The sequence below is a fragment of the Strix aluco genome, chromosome 5 (genome assembly GCF_031877795.1).
Source record: "Strix aluco isolate bStrAlu1 chromosome 5, bStrAlu1.hap1, whole genome shotgun sequence".
NCBI lineage: Eukaryota > Metazoa > Chordata > Aves > Strigiformes > Strigidae > Strix > Strix aluco.
In genome coordinates, this window is record NC_133935.1 from 59,601,610 (window position 1) to 59,611,609 (window position 10,000).

At 38.7% G+C, this 10,000-nt stretch overlaps 1 protein-coding gene across 1 annotated transcript in view; it reads left to right on the forward strand.

Annotated features, from left to right (window-relative positions):
- Window positions 1-10,000, forward strand: part of FOXP2 (forkhead box P2) — a 445,405-nt gene that overhangs the window by 244,610 nt on the left and 190,795 nt on the right. The window contains exon 4 of the mRNA XM_074827537.1: window positions 5,867-6,044. Coding sequence (XP_074683638.1) covers window positions 5,877-6,044 — 168 coding nt within the window. The 5' untranslated portion in view covers window positions 5,867-5,876. The remainder of the gene's footprint in view (window positions 1-5,866; window positions 6,045-10,000) is intronic.

The following is a 10,000-nucleotide window of genomic DNA, read 5'->3' on the forward strand; positions in this document are numbered from 1 at the left end:
TTCACCGGATTTCTTAAAGCTTTCTCATGCTAGCCGAGTGCACCTGTTTAAGACAGAATGCCGCAGGAAGGATGCATGTTTTCTTTACCTGGCACTCTGTGTGTGTGGGGTGATGGGGGTGATGCAGAGCTGCTGCCTCTTTTTTCTAGTAAATAAATCTTATCTGTGGTAATTTGCAAAAATCTAGTTGTCAATTTTATTGTAAATCAGTGTTCAAATACGGCTTTCAGAGACCCACCATATGAGTGCCCACTTAAAAGTTTCATGCTGCAGCTTGAATTCTTCACGATAGCAGTACTTTCTGTGTTGCGATCCACACGCTGTTGTCCCATTGCTGATCTTTTTAGCCATGTTTGAACTGTTACTTTACTCACAACTACCATCTTCTCTTGTGAGGATATTCTGAATAGTAAAATGATTAGTTGGCTTTGAATAGATGATTTTTTTACCATGAAAATTCTATTTTTTTCTCATCAAAGATGCTGACTTCACTCAGTGGAGCAGATGTGATATGTATTCTTTCTGATTATGCTGAGATACATCCTGTAACTCACAAGTGTAAGCTCTGTTTTCCTGAAAGACCTTCCAGCACAAGGTGTTTGGGCATACTTTACATGTTCACAGAGAAAACTTATTTGAGTAGTACTATATTATGCCTACTAATATAGGTACTTTATTTTACAGTATTTCAATAGCAGTTGACCTAATTAGTATTTTAATCATATTTGTTTACTTAGATTTAAAAAAAAATATGCAGTAATTTATGTCTCTGCTTAGCTCAGGCTTTGAAAGCTAAATGTTTTAGATAAAGTGAAAAAAACCCCAAAACCCCTTTACAAATATTCTCTTAGCTTGTCTTAATTTTTTGTTCTCACACATTCAGCTATGTCCTTCATATTTGGCATTTTGATTTATTAGGCAATCTTAAGTATTAAAGACTTTTAACGTACCAGCGCAAGACTTCAGATGCATTGTGCCTTGTGTCAATGATGAATTAATTCCAGCAGAGCACAAAAGTTACCATTATTTAAGCCTAGCTCCTCACCTTCTGCCTTTACATCATGGGCCAGTTTTAAAAGGCTGAAGTTTAGGCAGCGTCTTAGGAAGTGAAGCAAGGGGAATGCACAGGCACGTTGGGGACAGGTTCATGGTACTGAGCGCTATAGGTCTGTCTTGTCTATGGATCAACCACCATGGGCATCTCAATGCCAATGTGAGGTTATGGGCCTGGGGGTGTTGCCCGGGCTCACCCCGGGGCAGGGTAGCAGCTGCTCTAGTTTCTGGAGGTGGTTTGTGGCGGTGGTTGCCGACCTCCACCTTGCCAGGACTGAGGGGTGGCATGGAGGGCACACGGACAGCGTCCGTGATGGCGTCACTTGTTGGGGGGACCGGGCCGACTGGCGCCAGGAGACGAGCTTCTCGTTTGCCTCAGCACGTGGAGCAGCACCACCGAGGCCTACCAGGCAGCGCAGGGCTGAGGCCCGACGCCTGCTGCCCCCCGCGGCAGCGCCCCGGGGACGGGCGGGGCGGGGCGGGGCACGGCCAGCGTGCCCCGGGGCGGGGCGGGGCGGGGCGGGGCGGGGCGGGGCGGGGCGGGCTGCCTGCCCCGGGGCGCCCCCTGCCGGCAGCTCTGGTGCTGCGCACTCGCTCCCGCCTCCCGGCACGGCGGCGGCGGCGGCGGCGGCGGCGCGGGCGGCGCCCCGGGGGCCGGCGGACGGTGGCCCAGCGGCGCGGCCGGCAGCGGCGGCAGTAGCAGCAGCAGCAGCAGCAGCGGCAGCCGCCCTTTGCGCCGGGGCCTTGGGCGCCGGCAGAGCCTGTACCTGGCGGGGCAAACCAAACCCCGCGAGCCTGGCGTTCGGTGCACCCCGCCACAAAGTAAGGAGGTCTAATTGAGCTACGGCTCTCTATCCTGCTATTTGTACAAATAAAAGACCACATCTTGATGCAAAATAAACACAAAAGCACTGTTGTGACTATAACAGGGAGTCATATACTAATTTATATAATAAGTGGTTGTGCACGCTTTATTCAAGATTATGGCTGCAAGAAATGGCATGAATTGCTGGGTGTGTTTAATGCTGGATTATAGCAATTTGAAACATGTCAAACACATGGCTAATGCCTCATGCTTCACTCATTCTTGCGTAAACCTGCATAGCCACCATCCATTATACCCTTGGTAACAACACAATTCTGCAAGTAAATATTGTTACACTAAGTAACCTTTCAATTCAAGTTGTTTAGGAAGAGAAAATGCAATCTTGTGCAGTCAGTTCCAGTGTCAGTTTAATGTTTCAAAAGGGAAGTGGTGTAGAGAATAAGTATCTGTACAGTGACTTGCCGGCTTAAAACACACACACGTGCACGTGCGTGCACACGCGCACACAGAAAATGTACAGTTTACTGCAGGGGAGAAAAGTAAAACTGTAGCTTCTAACTTCACAGGACCAGCATTTCTTTTCTGTTACAGGCAATTGCTTGGTTACCCTGGCAGAATTAGGCATTCAACCTGCAGCGCAACCACATGCTAAAATAATCTACAATTTCATTCTCTATTGCAGAGAGCAGCAAATATTTTCCCCATACCTTTGTTTAAAATACCTGGTAGCAGAGCTTATATCCTACCTTTGGCGACAAGAGTTTGGGAATCACAGCAGAAGTAGGTGCTGTTGAATGTATGTGTCTGTGAATGTGGATGCGTGTGTGTGTGCGTGCCTGTGTAGGCACGCTCATGACAGCGAGTGTGACAGCAAAAGAGAAGGATTAGAAAGTGTGAATGTGTGTAAACAGGGACCTGTATATTTTTCTTGTCCTACTTGAAATACTAAACTTTCAGTCTTAGTATATGGCAGTCGTATTTCCTTTGTATTTATTTATGATTATTATGCTAACAAACCGCACTACTGTTGTAAAAGCAAGAAAAAAAAGTACATTAGTTTGCTTAGTGAGATGCTGCAGATTCATATTATTCTGCCACCAATAACTGAAATTACTGATACATAGGTATCAGAAATGATCCTTGTTTAGATGTTTTCAGTACTTCAATTTGTGAGGGCTTAGAGTTGATAGTACATGCACACACGTGTATAGATACACATGTATACGTGTGTGTGTGTCTGTGTGTATGCAAAAGAAAAGAAGGGAAAAGAAAAAGATTCTGTGCTCTTGCTTTTTCCAGCAGCCCTTTTTTAGTTGCCGGTAGTGAGAAGTGGGCTGTGGATAACCAACACAGAGCATTACTCAAGCCAAAGTTTCAGTATTGTTTTTTAAAATACCCTTTTACAACTAGAAAAAACATTTTATTCTTAACATAAAATTCTAGGAACTCTTTCTTCTTCATTTAAATACTTCAGCATTTCTTCCAGTGCACTTCCAAATAAATTACCTTTTCTGGTATTCATACTCTATAGTTTCATTCTCTCTGTACACAGCTGTTGGGTTGGATTTGTTGTTTTCTATTGACAGAGTAGTGTTACTGGTCATGTTAGTTAAAGCCGGTTCTGCTGGCTCACAGACACTTTAACTTAAAATGCAGAGCCCGAACTACACTCTGGGGCTTTGCAAGGATACAAAATCCACAAGACATAAAGCCCTTTGGTTAATAAGAACTGCAAGATGTTTAACCCTTCTCTGCTAATTGTAATGAAAGAGTCGGAGAGAAGTAAAAATGGGGCGGGGGGCTGATGTATTTTTTTATTAAATTTCTGGGTGTTTTCTAATGTTTTGATTATCTAACATTTACACCTCTTTGCCCTTTTAATGCGCTTGGCTAAATGTGCCACTGTTATTGTCTAACGTTTGAATTTGTAAAAGATGAACCTGTCTGTTGGTTAAATCTTTGTTTGACTAAAAGAGGATTAATGTTTGAATTTCCTGAATTTCCAAATCCTTGTAACGATACAGTTGATGAAGTGTTTTAAATAGATTTCCACTCTGATATACATGTCTTTTTATTGAAAGTAAATATTGTAAAAATCGGAAAGGGCTGCCTGCTCCCACAGTTGTGGCATACCCGCATTAGAATTTTCATATAACTACTAAGGGCAATCAGACCCTTTTCTCTGAATATTTTAAACATTGTACATGTAAAATTTATGCCTAATTTGAATACTTATTAGCTGCCTAATCTCAGAAAAGAGTATTAGCTTTGTTTTTGCCTTGTAAAATTCATCACTGCGTGTATCACATTTTCCATTTCTATTATTTTCCTTTGCTGATGTTCATAAGAGTGTTTAAGAAGGGCTGTTTGTTCATAAACACATCTAGTGCTGCTGTTGTTTAGCCGGCTGTAACAGCTGCCCTCCTTTATCTTAACTGTGTTCATGTTTGGGTTTTTTGCATCCTGTTTATTTTTGACCAGACCGTCTTTAAATAACTCATCTTTTACTATTTTAACTTTCTTCACACAATATATACTTTCACTTTATCTTGTAGGCGCTTGATTGTGTTAATTCATACAGTGTTTTGATTAATATCCCATGCACATAGTTGAAGTTGTAATGATCCTTTTCCTGCCTTTTTTTTTTTTTCCAGAGAAAGGCTATTGCTCATATTTGCAAGGGAGCAAATAACTAAGTTCAATAATTAGGCTAAGCAGCAAGCTTTGTTTCTTTTCCCGAGTTTGCTTGCACATCTCTCTCCATTCAGAGGTGTCTTTTAAAGTCGCAGCTCAGCCAGGTTGTTGTGGGGACTCTTTCAGTATGTCGGGAGTGAGGGTGAAGGAAAGTGAGGTCCATTCTGACCCTGTGAGATCAGGAGAGGACTTTGGTGGCTCTGAGAAGAGACGTTGACCTTTCCATATTACAGATACAAAATGCGCCTTGAAACTCTGGTTTGTAAGGGCACGTTGGTTCTTTATTTACTGCAAAGATTTCAACTGATCTTGGCAGGACATCTCATTGCTATCCTGAAAGTACAGTATATTTATGCAGTGAAAATGATAAAACATTTATTACTGTAGAGAAGGTAATATGCATAATTTATGCTGTTTTTAGCACAATCATTAGTGATATTCTTGATAGATTTTATTTCCAGCTTTCATATCTAATACATGCCTGGAAAATTAATTTTATATCTTTCATTTATTTGCCTATGTTAAAATTGAGTTTTAAGTCATCTTCAAGTGAACAGTTTGATTGCTGCTCATGCATAAGCTTAATTACTTCCCAGGAAGGACAGTATTAAATGTTTTAAATGTCAGAAAAATAAATGAATATCAGCCGTTTGATTAAAAAAATAGGCAATATCTGACGTGTTTGCGGCAGGAGCTTTTTCTTAAAATGCCTCCGAGGCAAAATTTTATTTAGTCACAAAAAAGGAGAAGCCCATTATGCTATTTATCATTGGTTGATACCATATGATTTGTAACACCCTTACAAAATTTTAATTTTGTATGATTAGCTGTGCATCATTAAACAACAGCCTTGCATAAGATATGCTGTAAAATTCTGACAGAATCAAGATAGTGAATATTTTAAATAAGGCTGTATAGTCATCCATGGTTGTCAAAGCTAGATAATAGGAAATATAGAGCAGTGTGTGAAATTGTGCCTTCATTTAAACTGGTTTTATAGGTAGACTTTAAAATGTAGTCGTTCATAAATGCTATTGACCATGCTGCATGCATGGTGTGTTATTTTGGCCGTTAAATGTAAGCACACAAAGATTGCTTATAGAAACCATAATTCCGGTGATTAGTATCTGTATGAAAGCAGAGTTTGCATCGCATTTCTTGGTAAACGGCTCCGCGAGGCTTTTTTCTTCTTCTAAAGATGCTGTCTGTGTAATTGGCAGAGAGGGACATCTTGATAATGGAAGTGTGAAGGTGTAACGCGTGTGTTAATTGATACTTCTTAATCACTTTTAGGTATTAAGTCATGATGCAGGAATCTGCGACAGAGACAATAAGCAACAGTTCAATGAATCAAAATGGAATGAGCACTCTAAGCAGCCAATTAGATGCTGGCAGCAGAGATGGAAGATCAAGTGGTGACACGAGCACTGAAGTAAGCACAGTAGAACTGCTGCATCTGCAACAACAGCAGGTAAGTTTGTTTTGCTTCCTGTTTGTTTTTAAACAAATAAAGGGCTGTTTTTGGACGGGCACCCTTCTGCAGACCCTCTGTGCGTGCTGAGTGTGAAGTGTCGTGCAAGTGAAGAGCGTGGGGCGTTACTTGTTGTTGTTTTTGTGCACGTTCATGCTGAAATGCAAGGATCCCGTTTTCGTGGCAGCAACATCTTGCTGATAGTGCTACACACCACCACGCTCGCCTGGTGATTAAAATCCCATGGCGTATTTATAAAAGTTGTGCCGAAGCCTTGCAGTGCATGTTTTCCGAATCTGTTAGTTTACTGTGCGATTCGGTCGCGTAGGACGTGATGCAGGGCTTTCCACCAGAGGGCCACATTACTTGAGACTTCGCTTCGCTTGCAGTGATTTGTTCCAAAGTCGGAGCTGGGGTGAAGGGACCAGAGTGACTTCTCACAGTAAAGATGCTTTGCTGTCGTAGGTGTAAATAAAAAATGCTGCTTAGTTCAGAACCACTGAAATAAAAAAGGACATGTGCCTGTCTGTGTGTGCGTGAGTGTGATTTGGATGTGTGATTTTGAAAATATGGGAAAAGAGAGAAGCAGCTTTTCTGTAGGTATGTTTCCATTCTCACTTTTCAAACATTGTTTTAAGTTTGTCTGTTTTCTCAACGAGTTAACGGAGAACTGCTTTTATGTTTAAAACTGTAAAATTAAACCGTTGTCTGACTGCTGACACCATCTAATTATGAGGTGCAATCAATTAATTTTTGTCACTGTAAGATTTCTTTTCCTTCCTTTTAAAACCTGCATAAACATAATTCCTTCTACTTTGTCTACCTAAAGAGTTGCCTTCCCATCAGGGGACGCAGACTGTACTAATGCAGTGAAGTCTAGGCGGTTTGTTGGTAAATAATTGGGATTTGATTCTGCAGAGTGCTATTACCTGCTCTGAACTCCTGAAAGTCTTCAGTGTCTGGTCCTTTCATCTGCTGAGGCCACTCAGCACCTTGGGAGTTCAAACCCTTCATTTGTAAATACTGAGGTTTTTCATTACAATGTCACGTATTGCATTAATGGAAGGAAAGTTGTCACCCATAAGATAAAGTATTATAAAAATCCTGGTTTATAGAAACATGTTTTACCATGATAGATAAATTGTATGGGTATGGGCCTCTGAAATAACAGGTCATAATAGCTCTTAAAATTGAATCATTCTTAGTGCTGAATTAAGCAGTGTACACTAGCTACATTTATAGTTAAATATTTTAAATGGTGACAAAAAATGTCAAAGAATTAAATAGTCATAGATGGAAATATAAGAAATTGTTAAGGCTTAAATCTGTGCCTTGCTTCAAATTCAAGTGTATTCTGTTTTAACAATTGAGCACTTATAGTATTACAGTCTGAGGAAATACAGGTTACAGTATCTTCATTAAGTTCTTAGCAGGCTTAAACCTATATATATGTACACACTATTATCTATATGTGTACACTATGTATGTATATTATTTTCATATTAAATATACACACACACACACATATATATAAATTTAATATTGTTTTCATTGAAAAGCATGCCATCACCTTTATTCAGGTGTTCAGAATATAACAGCATTTTAAAATCTTTATTGAGAGAGAGTGTATTTAATTGGCGAAAATGTTTAGAAAACTAAATTTAAGTGAAACACTTTAAAACACAAAAATACCAGCAGAATAATGTGCCACTTACATGTTTCTCAGAGAAGCAGTCCTAGGCATTTGTAGCCAATTTGTCCATACAGTCACAGATTCCAGTAGATAGCATTTGCAAAGACCACAGAGAATAACAACTGAAGATGAAAATATCCAGTTGAGTACTAATAACAGACAGGTTCTGAGGGGACAGGCTTAGAAGTGACAATCTTTTCTTCAAAACTGTGATTAGATCTTAAATAAGCAGACAGGCAAAGTAAAACCATGGGTACAGTTAATAGGACTCAAGAGGCATTTTATGGTGGGGTCTGCACCATAGGATTTAAATACAACTTGAGTTAGGCATATAAATCCTTCTATAAAATATGTTGATGTGAAACATAAACACTAGTAAACATGCAGTAAGGATGTCCTTTAGATAATGGGCATAGCTTTACACTACTTCTGCTTTTCTTCCTCTTTTCTATTTCTTTTTTTTCTGTTTTTGTCCAGATGCCTTTTGAAATATGATTTAAGAGGGAAGTGATGGCTGGTTTTATTACTGTCACTGTAGTAACTCTCTAAAATGTTATTTTTAATATGCGACTTGCCTAACAAACTTTGACAAGTAGAAAAACAGAGCAAACCCCATTGTACCTGCAGTTATTAGTTTTAAGATTTTTTTTATTGCTTAAATATGTGAAAGATATAATGTACTGATGTCATAGTTTAACATTCTGGTTTTGGCTTCTCTGAGTCATTTTATTGGGGGCCTTCAAATAAACAAATCAAGTTTGTTACAGCTTTTTCTAAAGGAAGCAAGTAAATGATTGCTGATTTTAATACATTCCCTTCAGCTGGGCAGCTACATAAAGCTATGCTAATGCTTAGGAATAGTTATATCAGCTGAGTAAAATCACAAAATCAGTTTTCATTGTGGCATGAGTATGTGCTGGGGAAAGTCAAATATAAGAAATTTTAGACTATGTACAAAGAGCAACTGGGCTAAGTTAAAAATTTTAAGTTACATCCAATTTGCATCTTGTTCAAGCATTATGATCACAAGTTGGTGGATTTATAGAAAGTAAATAAGCTAAAATAATAGACTTCATTAGGTTCTTATAAGCAATTATATGGGATTTGGACAGTCCTGTTACTGGCTTGATGATCTATGTTGTTGTGATCTTTATAGAAATAAGAAGTTTGACTTAAATCAGGGAGTTATTCCTCATCCATATATCAAGAGAGAATGATAGTATTCTATAATATATTGTAATATATACTCGGTGATAAATGGATTGGGTGCTGTCACAAGTCATCAGGTTGGCTTTGAAGATATATGACTAGAACATAAGCAACTTTTTATCTTACTGCCGATATTTATCAATTAATAAATATTGCTAAAGTGAATGTAGATTTTTATTATTAAAATATGGTGCAAACTGTAATCTGCTCAGACTTGTTTCTTCTGCTTTTTTTGGCTTACGACGAGACATTCACTGTCACATATGTACATTTGTACACTTCTGAGGTTTTCACTATCATTTTTTTCCTTGTCTGTTAAAATCAGTGTTTGATACTAGAATGTATAATACATGGAAAAAGCATATCCTTGATTAAATACATTGACAGATTATTCTGCATTAGATGTAGAATTTTATTTTGATATTAAGTTTGTAGAATTAATTGTTTGTGTCACTAAGGTCAAAATAGTTGCTAAAAACCCATGATTGCTTTACAGGGTAGATTTGAGCTTGCATTTTGAGTATTCATTAAGTCAGTTCTACCAAGATAATCTTTTTAAATGTTTTATGGGAATTTATGGGTAAGAAGCTGTTTCAGCTGACTATGTTTAAAATTATTTTTCCAAAGCAGGTTTTGGGGGTTTTTTTAGCATATCACTTACCACTAGCATTTCATTGATAGAAAATATAAATAATACTTACAAAAGCAAAAACGCAGTGCTAGCATTCAGGTTATCCTGATGATGTAGAAATAGAAGTTTTGCTTTCTTACATGTTTCGTCCTTGGGATTATTTAAAAAGGAGGAGGAAAATGACAGGGTTTTTGTTTACTATGTGAAGTCTTAAATTAGGGGTTAACAAAACTTACGTTTCTGTATGTTGGGCAGTAGTTCTGTTTACTAAGCCACTAGGAACTTGCATTTTGACTCCTCGAAAGAGCAAATGAATTTTCTCATACTGTACAGGCAGTTTGTATTAAAAAGTGACCTAAAAATCCACAACTACTACATCTGTGGCAAAAGCTGATGCCAGAAAGGATACTGATGATATGTAAC